We start from the raw sequence: 24,138 nt of genomic DNA, 5'->3' as shown, positions 1-24,138 counted from the left end.
AAAGTATCTCCATAAGAATGATTTGCAATAGATTTGTGTTTGCAAGAAAACACTGCAGACCAGCAGATTGTACATGGTGGTACAACTAAAAGAATCTAAAAGAGTAAAAGTGCAGTGCGAGGTTCTGTGGAAATCTGGTACAGGCTAGATGAATGAATTTCTGACACTGTGGCATCTGATAAATTTGAAGCTGAGAAGATGTGAAGAACCTTTCCCTCCAAGTACCATAACAAGTTGGTAAACCATGTAAATGTAATTCATCCAAACACCATTAATGGATATCAATGCTAAATAAAAATGGTGCCCAGCTTCAAATGTTTTCAATGTTCATCATGTTGGTTGATATTGCTGAATAAGACTTATAAAAATGAAAAAGGGTTCCAATGGTAAGGAAAAAGAGAAGACATGACTTACTTCTGAGCTCTGCAGTGATTTAAGGCAAAACAAATGGAACACAGAATACATTTTTTTAAAAACCTCAAGTTGCACACCACACCAAAAGACTTTCAAACTTTTATGACTGACTTGAAAAAAAAAAAAAAAAAAAAAAAAAAAACTTGTAATTCGACTTGCATCACCAGGCCATTTAGCAACATTTTTGTGCCACTTCAATTTTTCATAATATTGAACACTATATAATATGAAAAACATCTTCCTCTCATGCATCCAGGTTACTGTCTACACTAGGGATGTCACAATACCAAAGACATTTCATTATGCTCCATAAAAGTTTCAAAGCATAAACTAATATGCTATGAAACACACTTTCATTTAAAAAGTGAAATATTAATATAAATATAAACTAATTAAATGAAAGCAATGGCATGTAACCTTCCAGTATATCTCAATTAAGTAAACAAATAGACAATTATCAATAAAGAACAAAGAAATAATTAACAGCAGTGAGTGGGCTCTCTCTTCTTCTTTGCCAATATTACTATTTGATCAATATTAACATGATAATAGGCAGTGGCGTACTGCATTTACACTAAGTTGCAATGCACTGGATTTATATTGTGAGATTTGTTTTTTTTTACATTTACTTAAGACGATGCTACTGAGTTTACACTAACATCTCGTCAAGACAGTAATTTTTAACCAAAAAGTGCATTTGGTCATTTATGCACACAATTATGTCTGATATACTATTTGTGTACTATCCCTAACTTCTTTTATTTTCGGCATCATCAGCATCAAGATTTCATCCCATGATCTGACAACTCCCAAGATCTTAAAATGCTGTGGCAATAAATTAGGAAGGAAATATGAGGTTGAGTCTATTCAGTCTAAAAGGTTCAATTCCGTTTCCAAAACTACATATAAAAAAAACTTTATGTGAGTAGATTCCCTAAATTGGAAAGTGAGAACTTGAACTAAATCCAGTTTTAAGAACCATAAAATGTAGATTTAGATCTCATCTCATATAAAATACAAATGCAGACAGCACACATAGCAAAAGGAAGATTACAAAGATTAAATGTTGCAAAAATACGTACTGGTGAATGGCCTGCAGAAACTTGCGCTGATGTTTCCGGACCTTGGCATGGTCAATCTTCTTCACAAGCTTTGTGTGTTTGTAAATTAGCCATGTTTCCCTGAGTACATTAGCAGCCGTGTTTTTCACCTGTGAGCAAATGAAGTCCAGATAAGAAACTTATAGTAAATATTTTAAAGGGATAGTTCACCCAAAAATGACAATTCTGTCATTAATTACTTACCCTCATGTGTTTCCAAACACACAAGAAGCTCATTTAACTTCTGAACACAAATTAAGATATTTTTGATGAAATTTGAGAGCTTTCTGACCCTGAAAAGACAGCAACGCAACTGACATGAAGAAATTGTTGAATAAAGTCAACATTTTTGTTTTCTTTGCACACAAAAAGTACACAATTTGCACTGTCAAGGCACAGAAAAGTATAAAAACATTGTCAGACTGCGTATGCTGTTCTGTGTCAGCCGCGCTGCACAGATACGCTGTTTTCATTCAAATCAAAGCGTAAACAAACATAGAAGATGCCACTGACACAGACGCAGTTTGCGTCCAGCAGATATTCTCCAAAATGGTGCTACGCTGACACAGAGGAGAGGGATTGTTGAATAAGGCCGTGTTCACACTTGGCGTCTTTTTTGAATAGAAAAAGTTGACAAGAGCATTTTTTTAATGAAAAACAAAGCTGGCAGCGTCTGTTACAAATAGCAGCCGAGAGCGTCTTTTGTTGCCATAGCAACAGCTGCAACAGTAGCCTAAAGTTGGCTCTTGCGTTGGCTTTTGAAGTTAACGGGAAAGAACGTTTGTGGGGGCACGACATTATTCGGGGAAGGAACTAGTACGAGCAGTCTATCTACCGGCACCTTCTCCATTTTTCTTCTTGTTGTTATGGAAATGACAGATCTCGCTACTTGCTTGTCATTGGTCAGCTGTCAAAACGGCGCTTGACGTAAGGCGTTTTTTTCAGAAAAGTTTAATTTTTTTCAACTCGAAAAAACGCTCTGAGCTGCAGTAAAAGACGCCGGCGGTGGCGTTTTAAAAAGCGCTCAGGACTTTTTTGAAAACACGGTTTACTCCATAGGATTATAATGTAAAACAGACGCCGGCAGCTTTGAAAAAGACGCCAAGTGTGAACACGGCCTAAAGTCGTTATTTTTTTTCTTTGCGAACAAAAAGTATTCTCGTAGCTTTATTGGGTTGTACGGTTGAACCACTGATGGCAGATTTACTATTCTGACAATGTTTTTTATACTTTTCTCTGCCTTGATAGTGCAAATTGCTTGGCAGTCAATGGGACGGTCACAAGCCTCCTGTTTTTCATCCAAAATATCTTAAATTGTGTTCCGAAGACGAACAAAGCTTTTAAGGGTTTGGAACGACATGGGGGTAAGTGATTAATTACACAATTTTAATTTTGGGGTGGAGTAACCCTTTAAAACATCACTACAGCTAGTGCAGACAGAAAGACGTATAGTGGGTTTGGAAACTTACTACGCCATAAAAATATTCAAAGTGAAACCTCTTGAAATACAGCATTAAGTGCTACTAGTTGTAGACTCTGGAAGGTTCTGGTTAATTAGCAGTATGGGTAAGATATGCTTGCCAGGTTTTGTCTAGAAAATGATCTCATCAAGGGAATGTTGGCTAGTTTCCACAGCTTATGCAGCATCAACATTTAGCCCAAAGTGCTCTTTGCAACGAGTTTGACTAATTAACATTAATTTTATAGTTAATTGGTTTTCACTTAGCTACAGTTCTGTATATTAAAACATGCTCACTCTTTTGCAGAGTTGAGTGTCCATCATAAAGTTATGGACATGCTTTTCAGCCTTGGTGAGCTCTAGCTTCCTGGCTACGACAGCCACCACTAGAGCAGTGCAACCGGCCCCCTGAAAACACAAACAAACACACGACACAAATCATAGCAAAATCACTTTTTAAATGCAGTTCCTCTATAAAATGGCTTCACAGCTTGATAGATAGTAGGTATTAAGTACAGTAAAAAATATGCAGATAAACTCACAAGGGTGTAAATGTCTCAAAAATAAAAAATGTATATACAGTTTCTCTACAAAACGGCTTTATGGCCTGCTGATGTTATGGCTGAATGGACACTAATAACTGTAAACGTATATGTAGATAAACTTGCAAGAACATGAATGTCTTAAATGTAAGATTTATGCATAATTTGTACATAATTAGTAGGGTAAAAGAGAGACGCACCATGATTCCTGTAAGGAGACACACTCCCTTCCCACAGTATGTGTTAGGCACCATGTCTCCATAACCAATAGACAGGAAGGTTATGGAGATCAGCCACATGGCTCCCAAGAAGTTACTGGTGACTTCCACTTTATCATGGTATCTGATGAGATAAAATGACAAGAAAACACTGGGATTAATTTGATAGAGTGACTAATCAATACCTTATAGAATATATATAAAAAAAGACAAGTTAGCAAAGGGTGCCCTTTACAAGAGTTTGTAAAAAAATAAAATTAATATATATTGTGAGAAAAAAAGATTATTTTAGATTCAGGTTAAGATTATTTAAATAATTTAAATCAATTAAGAAATATAATAGTAGCTACACACAAAATGAACTATTGACTCTTGTAGCTTCACCTTAAAATCTAAATTAATGTATTATTTTGATTATTTAAATAAATTATTATAAATTAATATCTATAATACTGGCTACATTTATTTTGAGGAACAAAACTAACCTGAAGAAGATACTTAAGAGTGATTCTTGTACCTCAGTTCAGGTTAAAATGCAAATGAATTATTTAGATTATTTATATAAATTCAATTTTTTTAAATAAATTAATAAATATAACATTAGATAAAATAAAACTTACATTTAACAAGCAAAATGAAAAAAAAAAAAAAATACATGTGAATCTTGTATATCAATTTAGGTTAAAATCTAAATTAATTCATTTGAATCTTTTAATAATTTAAACACATTTAAATAAATGAATAAATACAACAGTAGCTACATTTTTCTTTACAAACAAAATTAGCCTGGGAAAAAAAATACTTGGAGTTACTTTCGTACCTGAGTCCAAGTTTTGTAACCCCTACTTAATACAGTGTGCTGCTGCAATAATATTTTCATAGATTTTCATTGATTTGTCTCATACTAAACGATATACAAACAGTCCCCTTCAAATTTGAGCAGCACTGCACATCGACACTGTTGCACGGCTCAAATATACAGGTACACTTTGCATTAGGGGTTTTTGAGAAGCCCAATTACATTTGAAGGGTAATCAGAAACATTCTGAAGGCGACCTAAAGTGCAATATCGATAAGTATTGAATGCAGAAGCATATATCAATATTCAGGCCTGACCGTACTGGATAAAAAGGCAGACAGCCCAAATATAAATCAAGGTGCCTTTGTGTATGTAATTTCAAAGGAGTGCTGTCCATATTCTGCTCGTATATACGAGAGGGCAGCCAGAGCCCATTAGACAGCTTGCTCTTGTTCCCCAGTGTTCTAGCTCGGTCTGGTGTGGAGAATGCGTCTGTGTAAAACTATTGTGGAAGTCACAGTCCATTACACGAGCATAAAAAGGGTATATGAAAAAACATGCTGGCAGTGTAACCAAATCCAAAGCTGCCATGAACTCAGATAATGCACTGCTCTGACAGTATGGAGTGTTCAGGCAGTCGGTTTCAACCAAGGCACTTCAGCATTATCTCAAATCAGAGAACTTCACTTGTACATATCACAGAATCTTAAACATAGATTCGACCCATACAGAAATTTACCACGGTAACTGCCAGTTACTACAGTAAGTACTACAGTGACTTGGTATTTGCTGGCAAAAAATGTAAATAAAATGGCAGAAACATTCTGAAAGCTTCGCAAAGTAGCAATGATAATCGCAGTAACTATATTTTTGGTGACACTTTTGGAGGTTACCATGGCAAATTTCTGTAAAGGGACCAGCATACCATCTATGTCGATTCCTCCAGCATTCATAACAAAACAGTCCACTCAGTTCCTGAAACATTCACCCCAGACACCAAATGTAAACTATAAAACAATTAAAAAAAGATGAAGATGTTAAAGTTTCAGAACAAGGTCTTCTCTTGGCCTCAAATCCATGTTCCATCAGCATGAACAATATATCCATGTGCTGACTACGGAGTAACTCTACATTTATGTTCGAATTAATCAGTTAGTGAGTGTCCAGCTTCTGTGCCCATGAATTTAACTGAGGACTCATTAGCTTGAGTGCTATTAAACGAGGTCTGTCGACTAGCCTGCCGACAAATGATTTAAAGTGAAGAAGTAGCTGTGGCCATTTAGGAGTGAAGCGAAGGGAAATACAGAGTCTCGGAGGGTTTTAAAGGTGCTGATAAAGCACCTCTCCCTTCCTCCGACAGATTCATCCACTGTAACTCTTACACAAGACATGAGAATACAGAAAAATAACAAGCTAGCATGACACCTGACTAGCACATTAGCTTAGTTAGTGTCCTCAGCATTTTTTCCTCAACCACAATGCAAAAAAAATCAATTTTCTAAATATGTCTTTCCAGTAACAGTATCCATGCTTGCTTAAAACTAGATAAATTTATCTTAAAAACATCTATATTATTTTAAGTATATATAAACCACACTAATTTTGTAACAAAAAAATTAAGAAAACAAGAAAAACGGGATAAGAAAATAAACTTCATTGAAGATATGGGTTGTTTCAACAACTGCGGCCACTTTTATTTTTGTAAAAAAAATGATTTAATCACACAGATGTTTTAATTGTTTTATCCATGTTCAAAATCCAGATTTTCGATAATGGAATGTAAAACAAAACATGACAAAAACTTACATTTTTATACTTTTATTTAATTTATGTAAAAATATGCCAGTCTGCAGTTAGGCATTATTTGCATCATGACCAACTGATAAAAATGTACCTTAGTGAAATATCACTATATATCAATATAAAAAATGCTGTAATTTTGTGTGGGAAATTTGTTTTTAGAATACAATGCTATTAAACTCAATTTAACTCAGCAATTCTCCTTTCATGCATTTAAGTCAGCTGTTAAACAAGTAAACAAATTAAATAAACTTATAGGGATGTGAAAAGTGTGTCTATATTCTATAAGTCAGGGTTAAATGTGGCCGTAGTTGAAGAAAACCCATATATACACTATGGACAATTGTTGTGGTGCAGTGCAGTGAAGAAATAGCGGGTGGATGACGTAGCACATATAGTCTAATGGGTAAGAACGGGGTGCATGAACCTGGCTAAAGGGCACAGGATGACCTGATTAGCATAGCTGTGCTGCTCTCTCTATGTTTATGGGCCATGATAACATACTGGATCTTTACTCTCCCCCGAGGTCTAGGTCAAGATGGTATCTTGATAAGAATAGCACTTCAGAGCACCAGAAAAGGTCAAATATTTGACAGCGCTTTAGGAAAAGAACAGGCTGCCATGAACATGATGACCACCATGTTGACACATGGTGTCAGCTGCGTGAAAATCCCAAAATCCAAAGAATGACACAAAAATGTAATTAACCAACGCTAAGACCACTCTTTATCAGAGGCTATAAGATGACAGACCATTTACAGGACAAAACGCATGGATCTGAATTTGGAAATAAAAAGAATTTGGGATTTCCAGGATGCCAGCAATTTGCCATTTTGCCAGTATAGCTCATCAATAGAGATGAGCAGAAGCTAAGAGCCAAGTGACAGTTTTTCCTTGCAGATCACAGACTCACTTTGGACCCCTATCCAGCAGCAGCCATGTGGGAGAAACATAGAACAAAACCGTGAACAATGAAACACGCACACATCCGCTTGCCAATGATATCACATTTAAGCAAAAACATTGGGTCTTGACCAACTGCGTTGGAAGGAAAGAACTACATAAAGGAATTATTCACTCAAAAATGAAAAATCTGTCATTATAAACAACAAAAAAAGTTATTTTGAACCCATTAGACTTTGTTTTCTGTGGAAGCATATACTGAGTTCTCATTATAATATAATGAAAGTGAATGGAGACTTGGTCTGTCAAGCTTTAAAATGACTAAAAAGGCACCATAGAAGTATCGAAAAGTCTATATATGTGCCATATTCCAATACTTCTGAAGCCATATAATAGCTCTGAGTGCGGAACAGACTGAAATTTAAGACATTGTTCCTCTACTTCTAATATACTTTGAAATGGACTAGAAAAGCCGCACAGACAACAAAAACAGCCTGTCAGCTTTTTGGCTCTATGTTATAATTTTGATCGGTTCATCACACAAATTATTGAATGGCTTCACAAGACACAGAAATAGTCCAAGAGTACAATGTGGCACTTTTATGGTGCTTGTTTTGTCATTTTGGAGCTTGATGACCTCATTCACTTACATTATATGAAAAAGAGCTATTTTCAAAGATTTTTCATCAGAAGTTCACACTCTGAAAAAAAAATGGTGGAGGATTTTGAAACAATATTTACTTATATACTTTATTTTTTTTTTACCAATTAATTGTGAAATTTACTAGCAATTTCTAAGAAATCGCAAGTAACACATATTAAACATGAAATTTTAAAGTAGAAAGACTGATATAGAATTTCTTGTAAAAACTACTACAATAATCTTTGTGACTTCAAAAAATATTTTTTACAATGTAGAACGAGGAAAGTTACATCAACATGAGTGGCGAGTTCATTTTTAGGAGGACTATTCCTTTACTACAGCATGTACAAACAGTGTTTCTTCAGAAATCAAAGGTTTATCTCACCTCTCACAAACATGCACAGTCCACGCAGCAATGATCCATGATGATATGCTGAAAACCAGCAGGACTGTGCCTGGGCAGATAGTCATCAAAGTCTTCATGACAAAGCGTGTGTTAAAGTTGATCTTATTGAGGGCTCCGATACTGCGTGACGAGGCGTCCGTAAAGAGCTTACTGTGCAGTAGCATGACCCGGCCAATCAGATACAACCGCAGGAACATGGGGATGGAGAGGATGATGTCCACGTCTGCATCCGCCACAGACGGGGTGTAGGTGAAGGCCAGGCGGGCGGTCCAAGTGAAGACGTACTGACCTGGAATGGGGTGGATGGCACACACCAGCAGCTCCAAAACGATGAACAGGATACGCTCGTACGTCATGGCTATCCGCCAGTCATCTGCTCCATTGTCAACCATAAAGAGCTAAACGTTAGACAGAAACAACAAATTTGAAGGCATTGAAGGGTCCTGCAGGATAACTATGATCTTCATTGCAAAAAATGCAAACATCTTTAATTTACCTGAAAGAATTGTATGAGAATTGAAATTAGATTACATATATATTACAAACAATATATTATATAAAATTATATAACTATAATATAAATTATACATATTACATCAAAATAATTTCTTAACATTTTACAAAACAAGATTAAATTTACCTGATTGAACTATATATGTATATATGCGCACACACACACACTATACAGTTACATTTACCTCGTTTTAAACATGTTTAGATCCTATTTAATAGACTAAAATTATGTTACATAAGTACTAGAATATTTCATAATATAATAATTATAATAAAATAAACGCAAATTTAAAATGACAAATATATGTGTCTGTATGTATACACACACACACACACACATACATACAGTATACAGACATATGAACATAGGATATATAAACGGACATAAATTGTAAACAATATAAATAATATATCATCTGAAAGCATTCTCTGTGGTTTTAGTATTATGATTATAATATGGATTTCTTCTCTTTTGTTTCAATGATTGTATTGTATACAACCTGCAATCAGGAATAAAGGTTTTTTAATTGTTTATCCATTCAGTAATTTGACCATCATCTTATGTTCCAAGTCATTAAATAATGCTCACAAAGCAACTGATTGACAGGCCTGTATTAAATTACATCTCCTATTAGCCATAAGCCCCACTTGTAATACCATCATTAATCAAAATCAGTGTCTTCTCTATAAAGACCTCTTAATGGATAGGTAAAAAAGCACAGACGCTGAATGCAGAAATCAGGAAATACAAAAGCCAGGGCAAGTTTTCATTCTGCTGCTACTATAAGTCATTAGGAATTGGCATAAGTGCTTCCTCTGTAATCTTTTCAGCTCCTGTCTCAATCTCTGCTCTTGTTTATGGCTTCCAAAGCTGAATCGGCTACTTACCTGAATCTCTCGTGCGTGGTACATAATGATCAGACAGAGCAGAATTACAGTGGAGAGGCTAATAAGGCATTTCAGTGCAAATGAATATGAGGATTCCTGCAGAGACAATGAAAAAACAACAACAACAACATTAGTTTACATTTTTATGTTCTTGCAATTAGTTTTTTGTGAATTTGATTCCCAGAGAACATACTAAGAAAACAAATGCCTTTACTGCATTGTATATCGCTTTGAATAAAAGTGTCGACTACAAGAGTAATTTTAATTTTACCCATGAGCTGGGTAGTTTTTCTGTAACTAAGCTGCTGGGTCATTTTTGAAAACATGTTATTTCATTTATAAAGTCTTTACTTGCATTTAATTACAGTATATTATTTTACGCAATGCAACATACAAGGACAAGATCTCAGTCAGCTAAATGCATCAGCAGCGGTTGTTTCACAATGGAAACACCTTTTGCCTTGAATAACAAATGGATTTTATTCAATATAATACTAAATACTATTTAATACGCTGTCACCCAAATATTTTCAATTTGTAATTCTGTGTGTGATTTTTAATTTCATTTTAAGCCAGCAATATAGTAATTTTGAAACAACAGTTGACTTCAATAAAACAACCCCGCATGCTGGGTAAAAACATTTAACACAACCAGCTGGGTCAAAATAACCCAGCATGTGTTCTGTCCAAAATTAAAAACCATATTTTGCAGAAATTTCAAGAATTTCACTCACGAAGGCACACGTGCTGTGGTGATGTGACAATAAAAGTGATTTGATTTGATTTGATATTTACACAGAGCTGGGTTGCCAAATAACCCAAGTTGGGTTGTTTTTAACCCAGCATTTTTGTACAAGTGTACAAATACCATAGTTAAACTAGTGTAGCAAAACCACTGTTAAAATGTGGTTACCCTGGGTTAACTGTATTAACCATGTCTTTTGGTTTTATATGTAGTAAAATCATGGTTAATTTCCGTAACAGATTAGTCAAGCCTGTAAACTCACAGTCTTGTGGAAGCTGTAGTTTTTATCTTACAACTTAGGCTTTTAAAGTACAGTCTAAAAAATGCTGGGTTAAATACAACCCAGCGCTGGGTAAAATATGAACGAACCCAGCAATTGGGTTGTTAGACCCAGCGGTTGGGTTACTGCCCAGAATGTTGGGTTAAACCCAACTGTTGGTTGAAAACAACCCAGTATGTGTTTTGTCCAATATCTACCCAGCACTGGGTTGTATTTCAACCAGCATTTTTTAGAATGTACTTTTAATTTTACTCATATAATATAAAAAAAAATAAAAAATTATAAGACAAAAATAAATACCAGCCTCAAACAGCAGGTTTAGTTGGCCTGGAGCTCCAGCTGCAAAGTGCCCAAAATCCCTCTATAAGCAGACAACAGACCAGGCCAGGTTTACATCTTAATCTGGTCTGTTTGGTTATAGATGGATTTCGGCACTTTTCAGTGGGTCAATCTAGGAGCTCCAAGCCTACTAGACCAAGGGTGCACAATCCTGTTCCTGGAGATCTACATTCCTGCAAAGTTCAGTTCCAACCTTGATCAAACACAACTGAACCAGCCAATTAAGATCTTCAGCAGCACTTCATAATTACAGACAGCAGGGCTGGAACTGAACTCTGCAGGTAATTAGATCTCCAAGAACGGGACTGAGTATCCTTGAGCTAGACTTTAACCAGCTGTTTGAGGCTGGGGTTTTTTTCCAGATGGGAAACATAGCTTGTGCACTTAACTAATTCCAACAGATGTAGCCAAGAATGATTTAACACAAAGTATACCCATAAGTCCAGTCCAGTCCCTTTTTTCCCCACACACACACAATCATGACTAGAAGAGGAACTAACAACAATCATCTCTTCCTGTTTCTGTCCTTCAATCTTAGCTGTGGTTCTTTCTCTCTGGATGACAATCCTCATGAGATCAGTGCAATTGGAGCTCATTAAACCTGTCTGACTCTGCTGATACACTGGAACATGATGTGCTGGCTAAGGCATCGAAATATGCTTTAGGGGAAGTTAAAAAAAGAAAGCTCTACTCCAGGGATCGTCTAACTAACTTCAGGGCCAGCGATTCACTTAGGCCAAAAGAATTAACAAACAGATATACTGTAGAATCATATGAGAATGACAACTTGTAGGCAAAAACCAGCTACTGTAAGACCAGCAAATCTGGCTGCTTTAAGCATTTTTTTTTTCAGAACCATATTTTGCACTGACAGATGGCCTACGGTCATGCCAATATGTCATTAGTGATAATATACTATCACCATCTTTACTTTATGGAAAAAATGGCAATTTGTGAAGGTCTGGTGAGTACAACTTGCTCTTTCCATAGCTGAGCCATTTAAGGTCCCTAAAATAATTAAGGAAAAAATTAAGTGTAAAGCCTATTAGCTTGTTCACTTGGGATAAAAGAGTGCACATACTTATATAAAAAAAATTACACGTTGTAATTGTCAAAAGCATGCTATGAAGATTTCATTGATTGATGCTCTCTGATGCCTCTAATCCATTAAGGAAGTGCGCACAAAGTAGCCGATGTCAATGATGAATTTATCCTTTGGTGTCTTTAAACGGTCATAAATAGATCACTCTTGGACTTCAATATGCTGCAGCATTTAATTACATGGTATGAATCAAAGTACTAAGGATGAAGTAAGATGTATAAAGCTAATTTAGCAGAGGTTAACATGTGAATTCTTGTGACGCATCATTGCCCTGTTGAAAAAGACCATCTTACACAAGCACGAATTTTAATAGTGGGTCAGGTGCTGGTCTAACGTGTGGATAGCATAGCCATCTTCTTTTTACAATACAATGGGTTTTCTTGGTGAAGCAGGTTGAACTTCTTAACAACAAGTCTGTGTTTTCAACCAGCATCCAACAAATGCATGCTAATACACATACAGCAGCCTCAAAAAGTATTAGACACTTGGAGCAAACTTAAAAAAATAATAATCTAGGAATGCCTTAATGTGTGTTATTTTTCAACCAATGTTATTTAAAAAAAAGAAAAAAAAAAGAGAATACAGCATGACGCAAAAACTTCAAGCAAAAATATAAGCTTCAAAGAGTGCTGTTTTAGTATTATTTACATATGATTATAGTAATTATTAATACTTTGAGTTCACTTTCATATTTATATTTTCAGTTTGCATCTTTTAGTTTAAGCAGTTTGTTCTGTGCTTTTGTAGTTTCTATTATTATTATTATTTCATGTTGACAAGTGCAACCCACCGAATGTTTTTAAGTTAATAGGTTTTTCAATTGATTTGACCTAGTTAGATATTTTCATATATACACTGCAATGAAATTAAGACATTGTGTGTGATAGTTCACCATAAAAAGTACAATTCTGTCATCATTTACTCACCCACGTCATTCCAAAATTAATTTCTTCTATGGAACACAAAATAAAATATTTAGAAAATTTTTGGTAACTAAATAGTTTCATTCCTAGCTTCCCACTGATTTCCATTGTATGGGCAAAATACAATGGAAGTCAAAGGAAAAAAAACATTTTTCCAAATATCAACTAAATACCATCTTCTTCAGCAGGAGGAAAGGAATGCAGGTTTGGAACAACATGAGGGTGAGTAAAAGATGATGCAATATTTGTTTTTGGGTGGACTATCCTTTTATGTGTCCAGAAAACTCATTGAGGCCATTCAAAACTTCAAAACTTTTACCTTTGTATAAACTCCCCAGGAGAGTTCGGTCTCCGTCACCATGACAACAATCCCAAACATTCCAAAAATCAGGGCGTAGTCGCTAAGGCGCTTGCGTTTCTCGAACAGCGCCCTCCGGTGCCCGAGCTTATAGCCAATGTCCTTGTTCTTCTTATGCGGAGTGCTGCATGGTCTTTGCCTCACAAGGTTCTCGCTGGACTGCTTACTAGGGTCTTCCCCGTTCCCTTTGGAGACCACCACCTCCAGGCCGGAAGTGTGCAGGGTCTGCAAAGGCTGTGTCTCAGAGTCCAGCTCTGCTAGGTTCCTCCGGGACGCCCCCAGACTGCCAAGTGGTCTGACTATGCCCCCATTGTACTTGCAGCTGTTCATGGCTATCTGAGGATACTGTGGGCCACCGTGGGACAGGGAAGGCCGCGATCCAGCATGGCTCAGCCTGTTGGCATCCACATTCACCTGCCAGAAATGAGAAGATATTTTATAGATTTTTATCAATTCCTTTTGTAGGTTGTGTGGTGGCTGAGGGGCAGAGCACTGCCGATTCACAACAATACTGATTTAATGGACATTTCTTTAGAAAATTACATTATAAATGCCAGCATCTACAGGGTTCATAACGCATGTGGGAGGAACATCGTCTACTGACTGTAACTACTGAAAAAGCTTTCGGTCATGTGAAATCAACGATTTACAGTTTGATTTATATAAAAAGCATCACGGGGCTATAATAAAGAAAAACTGAAATAAACCAATGATTGAAAAAATAAACTGAAATATATTTTAAAGTAAACACTGAAATTTTCAATAAAAAAGGCTGATGGCCAATATATACTATAATTCAAAAGATTTTTTTGAAAGACACTAATACTGTCATTCAGCAAGGATTGCGCTAAATCAATCAAAAGTTATAACGTTACAAAACATTTCGGTTTCAAATAAATGCTTTTCTTTTGAACTTTCATATACTTTCTCTGAGCAAGGCACCGAACCCCCAAGTGCCCCCCGGGCACCACAGCAAAAAATGGCTGCCCACTGCTCCGGGTGTGTGTTTGTTCACTACTCACTGCTGTGTGTGTGTGTGTTCTTGGAGGGATGAAATGCAGGGTACAAATTCTGAGTATAGGACACCATACTTGGCTACACGTCACACTCACTCACTCAAACAGCTATTTAAAAGTGTAATATTTTACAATATTACTGTTTTTACTCTATTTTTGATCAAATAAATGCAGCCTTGGTGAGCATAAAAATCTTAACCCAACAAACAACAAAATCTCGAACTTTTGAACGGTAGTGTAACATTGATTCTGTATTTAGAATACAAATGAGATGACAAACTTTCTTAAATGAAAATGTATTTTAGATAACAGTCAAAATCTGACAAAAACAATCTGACAACAGAAACGGTTTACTTTAAATAAATAAAGCTGTAAACAGGAATATAACCAAATAGCCTATCACAATCACTATAGCATAGTTTGTCACTAGTATCACTTTTCAAAACTAGTCAACTATTCGGGTGGAAGAAACATTATCAATGAACCCCAGGGACAAATAGTGAAACGATTTGAAAGAATTTGTATAAATATAAAAAACTGTAACCGTGAAAGCATGGGAACATGCAATTTTTCTTTACAGTGTTCGGAAATTAGTGAATATTTTACCTAATTGTATTACAGATCAGTAAATGTGGCAAAATACTTGCGATAATGCTTGTGAAGATGATACAAAAAGCCTGCTCACAATATTCTCACATTATTAAATTATTTCTGAATTGAATTTTTATTCTGAATTTATACTGTTCTAATTAATTTTGGCAATAAGGATCAGTTTCTGTTATCTAGCTGCTGCTGCTGGGCTGACACAATGCCAACTCATTTGCAGAGACCTACTTCTGTAATGTCATTTTCTGATAGGCAGCGCAAAACGAAGACCCACATTCTAACCGACTAGAGAGACACTAATGGATTAGAAATGAGAGTAATGACAGCTGTTTGAAAATACATATGCAAACATATCCAACATACACTGCTGATAGGCATAGTTAACCAAATCTGGAAAGCGTTCCTGTCACATACCTGGTTTTACTGGTTTAGCTGAACCTCGGTAGAGATCACGTTAAATCCAAAATCACTGCTTGAACATCCAGCCTCCTCAGCATAACTGACACTTTCGGTTTTTATTTGAAAAATTCTGTTTATCCATGTTACTGCATTGGGCTGTACTGACTATATCTATGCAGAAACTGCTACTAGATACTGACACTTAAACTGAGGTTACAGATAATACCATTCAGGACTAGAAAAACAAGTATTCAGGTCCCCCGAAAGTACATTTCTACCAAGGTCCCTCGTGTGAGTCTTTCACATGGCTTTCTGCTGACATGGCAACAGATAATTTATATTCTGTACAGCTTTTTGTTTGTCACACTTTTTGATGTTTGTTTTCCACAAACAAACTGTGGGAACTTGTCCAAAAGTTGAGTCTTGTACTGTCTGTATCCTTTTAGGAACACTCTGAATATAATTTAATATACTAATACTACAAAAAATATTTCTAACAGGGCTAAGAATTTGTTTAAAGCAGGTCTAATCTATAAAATATGTTTATATAATCTATATTTTGTTACAAATGCATATTGTGTTACCCCAATTTCAACATGGTTTCATAAAAAGTCGAAAGAACTAATACATGGCAAATTTTATGAAAAAAGTAACCTAACCATCACTGTAATAGGACGTTTTGAACAAAATCTTAATTTCATTATACACAATGTCATTTTGTTAACAAATTATTATGGATTTGTAATGATAACGGGTTGGTAAAGCAAGCATGTATAAGGACAGAAAGCCACTTCAGGTCCATTCGCACCAAAAACGATAATTATATTAGCGTCCACACCAAAGCATGATAACATTCTGTTAATAATAGGCATGTGCTGCAGTTATGTCGTCTGCCACTTTAAAAGCTCAAGCTCTTTAAACCAGGATGGATTCTGATGATTTTATCATTCATCAGCAGGAAAAATTGTTCTGAAAATTATTCCAATGACATTTCCCTCTGTGCGGTTATTGTTGTAGTTGTGGTGTGGACTCTCAGGCCTTTACTGTAGGAAAACAGACACGTTGGAGTAGGGCTGTGCGATATGACTATATATATTGGATGGACAAAAAAAATATATCGTTTCATATTATGCTCTATCGTTTATTTCGTAATGTCGCAAAATACATTGTTTACAGCAATTCTTTTACATCATTTGGATGACTGCGATCTTTCCACACCACCACAGGGCTCCAAGCAGGAGAACGACCAGCTGGGACAAAACGAGGAGCTCGTTCCTAAACGAGGGACTACATCTGTAGCATGGAAATGGAAATTTTTAAGCACAGCAGTTTTAAAACAACCGATTTTAAGCCGTTGAAACACAAACAACAGAGCTATATGTGTGCGCCGTCTCTGTTTCTGTGTGAAAGGAGCGTGCATTTTTTGCTTCTTTGAACGATTACATAGACTTATATGCGTCATAAAACCTCAGCTTTGCAAGTTCATAAACGCAGTGATTTAGGTCTTAAGAGAGAGTAATCAGCTGAAAAAGAAAATGCATATGTAACAGTATATGGATCTGGACTTCGGTCTTAAAGAGGATGCTGTCCAATATTCGTCCTGTCAGCCATTCATATTAATCAAACAACGGTGAGAGGAAATCCCTTACTGCTCTTGACTAAATCCCTTTTGTATCTTTAATAAGATGAAATTAAAAAAAAGTATAAAAAATTATTTATACACACACACACAGCCCTCCAAAAGTATTGGAACGGTAAAGACAAAATTGCTCTGCTGGTTGTGGAGTCAAGACATTTATAAATATGATTAAAAGATGAATATGAGACAAAACTACAGAATGTAACATTTTATTATTGGGTGATTCAACACGTAGATGTTTTACCAGCTAAGAAGTTCAGCACTTTTAGAGTTTCATCCCTCTATCTGATGTGAGCATAAGTACTGGAACAGTTGCCTCACAGGTCTTTCTAAGTGATCAGCTGTGTCCTGTTGCATTAATTCTTCAGATATTAAAAGCAGGGAATGTGTCGTATCAGTTATATCCATTACTTCTGTATTCTGAATCCTGCATTCGATGATGACACACACAAACCAGGATGAAGATGAGGGAGCTGACTTTGAGAGAAAAGCAAGCAATTTGTATGCTAAAAGAAAAGAAGTTAGTTAGAGCTATAGCAAAAACAAAGGGCATGGAGAAATCAAGAGTTTGGAAACCACCAGCGACACCAAAAACCAACAACTACCTGATCGGCTGAGAAAACAACAGTAGTTGATGACAGACAAATCATGAAAGCTGTGAAAATGAACCCTAAAAGACATGTCTGTAAAATCACCAACAACTTCCAGAAAGCTGGGGTGATGCTCTGACAATCTACTGTCCTCAGGAGACTTTGACACAGAATTACAGATGCTACACAGCAAGATGCAAACTTCTGACCAGCACCAAAAATAGAAAGCCAAGATTAGAGTTAGCAAAAAAAGCACAAAGGTGAGCCAGAAGAGTTTTGGAACCGTGCTTATGGACCGATGAGACAAAGATGAACCTTTATTGATGGGAAAGGAAAAATGTGGAGAGAAAAAGGGAACTGCAAATGATCCCAAGCATACAGCCTCATCTGTAAAGCATGGTGGAGGTGGTGTCATGGCATGGGCATGCATGGCTGTCTCTGCAACAGGCCCTCTCAACTTTACTGATGACTTAATGTATGATAAATTTGGAAGAGTACAAAACCATCTTGCCTACCAATATTCAAGAAAATGCCACCAGATTCATTGGGAAGTGCTTCATATTGCATCAGAAAAATGACCCAAAACACCCTGCCAGTTCAGTAAAGGAGTTTATAAGGGCAAAGAAATGGAAAGTCTTAGATTTCCCAAGTCAATGTCCAGATTTAAATCCGATTGAACATGAATTTCACCAGCTGAAGATATTCATCTTTTAATCATATTTGCAAATGCAATTTTGTCTTTACCGTTCCAATACTTATGGAGAGCACTATATTTAATCTATTCATAATACACGTGTTAATTCTATCTATCGTATGTAGCATTTCTTATTTATTGTAGTTTTTTTGTCCTATTGCTTGCAATTAATTTCTTATCCTTATTTCATCACTGTTTATTTATCTTATTGAGTTTTTTTTGTTGTCTTTTTTTAGGCTTGAATTAGAAAGGGGAAAGGGAAAGGGAAGTGGTGTGTGGCCAAGTATGGTGACCCATACTCAGAATTTGTGCTCTGCATTTAACCCATCCAAGTGTACACACAGTAGTGAACATACACCCGGAGTAGTGGGGGTTCGGTGCGTTGCTCAAGGGTCTCACCTCAGTCGTGGTATTGAGGGTGGAGAGAGTGTTGCTTATTCACTCCCCCCACCTACAATCCCTGCCGGACCTGAGACTCGAACCCACAAGTTAAAAGAAAAAAAATAACTATCGTTATATATATTGTTAGTGATATACAATTACTCATATCGTGATATAGGATTTTGGTCATATCGTCCACCCCTACTTTGGTGCATATTTGGAGACCTTCTACTTCAACATATGTCTCTGAAATACTGTAGGCTATTTCAGCTAGAGAGAAAAATATATCTATTGTCCTTTAAAATACAATGGAGTAATAGACATAATAAAACAGACCCAGAGGTTCAGAACTGATTTCCAACAAGCAGCGACTGTCTCTCTGATGAAAGAGCTCCAGAGATCAATTGCAATACATTGCAAAGCTCCTGTCAAAACTTTCATTCTTTCCAAGGCCAGCATGGTCTGCCAGTTGCCAAATGAGCTCTTTTTCTAGCAATATCTGGAGAGAGCCAGTAGTCAATTGTGCTATTAGTCTTTCTTCCTGGAAATGTTAAAAAGGTACAATATATTAACATCTGTTCCCCCCAAAAATAACGATGAATATTGACATTACCCTGAGGTTTAATCTACTTTAATATGCAATATATTCATGTGAAGCTAAAGCTGAATTTTCAATAGCATTTATTCCAGGCTTCAACGTCACATGACCCTTCAGAAATAATTCTAATATGCTGACTTGCTGCTCAATAATATATAGAACTATAATATATTAAATATGATTTTTTTTTGGAACAATGTAAAAGTCTTTACTGTCATTTTTGATCGGTTTCAAAAAGTAGAACATTTTTTAAAAGATGCGATTTCAAGTTTTCCTTTCTCTTTGGAGTGTTATAAGCTGAATGTGCATAGATAAGATCCCTGAAGTTGCAAAGACTAAAGTCTCAAAACCAAAGAGATATTCTTTATCAAAGTCAAGACTCTGTCACACCCCCCTAAAATGGCTCATTCAAACACGCCCCCACATGTCTACGTCACGATGTGGAAATATCTGTGTAACGCCACCCGAAGGTTCATGCAAAGAAAGAAGGCGTGGTTTCAGTAACCGCAGTAGTGTTGATGCAGCCATGACAGGGAGACACTGTGTTTCTATGCGAAAGCATAAGCACTTTATTTGGCCTTTCCGAAAGTAGATGCATTTAGGCATCATTAAGATTACTTACAACAGAACAGCACAACCCAGATGTTATTACAACGCATTTTATGGATGACCGTTTCATAAATCTAGGAGAGGAGGTAATTCTGACTTTGCTATGACAATCTGGCGCTTCTGAATCAACGACTGCAAGTATGTTTTGTTATTAGTTTAAGTATTTGCTATTGACTGTTCAAATGCGGAGTTTTGCGCGTCGTGTGTGTCTATACGAGCATCATCACTGTGTCAGTCACGTGACTCTGTTCCCCTCTCGGGCCTGAACTGATGGTAAAACTAAGGACATTATTAACTGTCTTTAGTTACATTATTTTGAAAGCTAAAGCTCGCGATTATGGAAAGGGTTGTTACATTTCCGACTCGTGCTTGTGGTGTTCAGCCAATCACAATGCACTGTGTCAGCTGGCCAATCAGAACAGACTGTGCTTGTCGGACTTTGTAGAAAACGAAGCGTTTGAGAGAGGCAGGGCATAGAGGACTTACAATAATGTACAGTATTTGAAAAATAATGTGTTTTTTGAACATTAAATCATGTCAACATATTCTGTTACACCAAATACACAAAATAATTATCTTTAAAAAAGCATCATATGACAACATACTGTAACTGACCCCTAGATAGATAGATAGATCTGTACATGGGGAAGTCCCAGACTTTTGATTGCAGACTTGGCAAATCTCAGCACAGTTAGTGACATTGATCTATTCTGAAACTCCAGAGGAGGCACATTGATTACTCCATTTTTTTAAGCAAAAGTCTCCATTTGCTCTCTATTTAATCACATTGCTGTCAAGAGAAAGAATTGGGATATTACAGAGATCTCATTTGTGATTTTTCTTTCCAATGGGATGCACCACAGTGTAGCTTCCAATATAAATGACAGCACAGCTGCTGTAACAACAAAGATGCACAAAGTCAAAAATTATTTGCATGACCTTGAAGAGTCAGTTAAAAACACACAGCTGCACGCTCCGAGTGCAATTTTATGCTGATTTGGGATACATGATCTTATATCTTAACTGATCATATATCAGTCACAAAAACAACATCTGCTCATCTCCATTTTGATGCAACAGGATAGGATTGCACCACGTTGGAATGGCATTTTCATTGTCTCAGCCTCACAATTTCACATTTCGCTAATTTTCCGTATTAACCAATATTCTCTTCTGTGCGTGTCAAAGCTGAAGGGCCCCTATTCACCCTCCCCTGCAAGCTTTGGTCCATACAAATCCAATTTAGCAAATCTATTTTGACATTGAATTTGCACTCATTCAGATGTGGCATCGGACTCTCTGTTCCTCATGTCTCTTTCTGTAATGAAATGTCTGCAGCAGACCTGAGAGCTGATTACAGATCCCGCTATTCAAGAATATCTTTTCTAACTGCTCTTCACTATCAAAATGTGATCTTTACAACCAGACATCTTCCCTCGTCTTATGTTGCATAAATTTGCACCTCAGGGCCCGTACCATGTAAGAGACAAAATAAGAAAAGCATTTGTGTGTGATTTGTTTCAGCCGTTGTGATTTTTATGTAGATTGAACCATGATAACTGGAGAAAGCCGTCAGTTAGCATCTCAATGCCAGTTGCCTGGCTGATGCAGGACCATGAGGGCTTTGTGATTAGAAATTTCTAAGCGAATGGGCATGTTTTGTGCATGGCGGATGATAGAAAAAGAACGTATCTTCTGCGAAAAGATTATTTTGTCATCTTTATCTGGAAATGTGAAAAAAAAAAATTACAAAACATTTAGCATCTAGGCAGTAAGAAACAGCCTAGCAATAATCTAACAAATGCCGTTGAAACTGGGAATACTGGCAAAATTGTCCGTCCAACTCCAGCATCATGAAAAGTAGCAAATAAACTTGATTTTTACAATGTTTCACACCCAGAACAGTTTCCCGCATTATAGGTTAAAAGACTGCATTTACATCCTCAAGCAATTGACTTTATAACATAATTTTTATCATTTCCCCAGTGAAATTTAGTGCGCTATCACATAAATAACTGCAGGGGCTCTCATGGGCTAAAAGACAACGAGAACAAAAGCAGTGGAGTCAAGCTCATTGTTTCTGAATCAAAGTTTTTGGTAACACTATCTTACAGTGTCCTTGTTATACGTTAGGTACTTAATGTAGTCATAACAGTAAATTCTGTATAATTACATGCAACTAACATGTATTCCTAACCCTAACCCATTGTTAACTAATATTACTCGGTACCTAAATATATAATTACACTGCAACAAGAGCACTTAAAGTAAAGTGTAACCAAGTTTTTTTGTTGTTGTTTTCATCAGACTATTGACAACAAGAGAATGATCAGGGGCCTGTTTCATAAAACAAGTTTACCAAATAAGCCAGGTTTATTTCAGTTAGTCTGATTTATTGGCAATTGATTTGGTTCAAAATAAGTCAGACTAACTGAAATAAACTTGGCTTGCTTAGTAAACTTGTGTTATGAAACAGGCCTTATACCTGAAATAGCATAAGGTGTTTTAACTTGAAGCATCAATAATTCAAAATAATGATAGCATGTTAGTTTCAGAGCATATTATTTTATCAAAGGTATAGTTCACCCAAAAAAAAAAAAAAAAAAAAAAAAAAAAAAAAAATCGCTGAACATTTACTCACTTGCAGGTCATCAAAGATTATGTTGAGTTTGTTTTTAGCATCACATGTGAGCCGTTAGAATGATTTAAAGTTCAAGTTGATTTGTATAGCGCATTTTATCATAATGCGCATACAAATCGTTGCAAAGCAGCCCTACAGAAAATTAAGTTTCCACAATATATATATATATATATATATATATAAAATTGCAGAACCTTAATATATTTAACTTATGGCAAAATTTGGTAAGAGTCCAAACAGCTGATAAAAACCATAATAATAATCCACACAACTCCAGTCCATCTTGCGAAATGAAAAGCTGTGTGTTTGTAATAAACGAATCCATCATTATGCCATTTTAACTTGAAATCATTGTTTCTGGCCAAAATACATGTCCATAATCTATAATAACTCTTTCTCTGGTGAAAAAGTCCATCCCCCGCCGTACTCTCATGTCAAAATCCACCGACATATTTGCTTAGAACTATTTCTGTTTGTAAACTGTGCTTGATCTATGCATATTTATCTCGATTCAAACGAGAAAACTTTTTCACTGAAGGAAGCGTTATTTGGCTTATAGACTCGTATTTTAGACTTTGAAGTTAAAAACATCTTGATAGATTAGTTTATTACAATTAACAGACAGCTTTTCGCTTCACGTGACGTTAATTGATCGACTAGTCCTGTGGATTATTGTGATGGTTTTATCATCTGTTTGAACTCATTCTGACAGCACACATTCACTGCAGAGAATCCATGGATGAGCAAATGATATAAAGCTAAATTTCTCCCAATCCGTTTACTGATGAAGAAACAAACTCGTCTACATCTTGGATGGCCTGAGGGTGAGGACTTTTTCAGCATTTTTTCTTTTTTGCGTGAACGACTCCTTTGATAATCTATATATTATCCCAGCAATAGGGTTTAACATAGTCTGACATAGTTCCAGTAGTCACAAACACACACACACCGTAGGCATTGCAGAGCTCTCGGCCAGTTTAATTTCGAATACACATAGAGACAAGAGAGCTCAGCCAATTATACTCTCCACAAATTACCCTTGATTAAGCAGCAGAACGCCAGCTGCAGAGCAACAACATCCAAAGATTCTCCCCTCTGCCTGCTCGCTCATACTGAACCAGTCATTCCCTCAACATCCACGGCACATCCCAGTGCTTTCACTCCCTCTCATGCACAATCAAGAAGAAGCCTAACTGTAAACTCTGTGTAAATATTTACATAATTACAACCCCCCCCCCATGGAGAGAATTCTGCATAAATGTGGTTTTCCTAAAAGAGCGATTTGTACAAACAGCTAAATGTGTTTTCGGGCTCCCAGGGTAATATTACTTCCTAACAATGCTGTGCATCAAACAATGAATTAAATCACAAATTAATCCAACTCCACAGGTAGAGCAATCACTTTTTTTTTTTGAACAAGCACAATGCAGTCAAACACAAGAATCAGTCAAGCGGGAAAAAGAAACAGACTGACGCAAACAACGGGAAAGACTTATGGGAGATTTCATGGGAAGAGATGGCTGATGGGTTTTA

General features: G+C 36.3%; 1 protein-coding gene across 1 annotated transcript in view; it reads right to left on the bottom strand.

Annotated features, from left to right (window-relative positions):
- Positions 1 to 24,138, bottom strand: part of LOC306848004 (small conductance calcium-activated potassium channel protein 2-like) — a gene marked incomplete at both ends in the record, with an annotated part of 29,163 nt that overhangs the window by 3,551 nt on the left and 1,474 nt on the right. The window contains 6 exons of the mRNA XM_079382306.1: positions 1,497 to 1,624; positions 3,271 to 3,381; positions 3,716 to 3,857; positions 8,264 to 8,682; positions 9,686 to 9,781; positions 13,394 to 13,846. Coding sequence (XP_079238432.1) covers positions 1,497 to 1,624; positions 3,271 to 3,381; positions 3,716 to 3,857; positions 8,264 to 8,682; positions 9,686 to 9,781; positions 13,394 to 13,846 — 1,349 coding nt within the window. The remainder of the gene's footprint in view (positions 1 to 1,496; positions 1,625 to 3,270; positions 3,382 to 3,715; positions 3,858 to 8,263; positions 8,683 to 9,685; positions 9,782 to 13,393; positions 13,847 to 24,138) is intronic.

This window comes from Barbus barbus (assembly GCF_936440315.1).
Source record: "Barbus barbus genome assembly, chromosome: 28".
NCBI classification, from domain to species: Eukaryota; Metazoa; Chordata; class Actinopteri; order Cypriniformes; family Cyprinidae; genus Barbus; species Barbus barbus.
The sequence above is the reverse complement of the archived record's forward strand: the minus strand, read 5'-3'. Positions and strand labels throughout refer to the sequence as shown.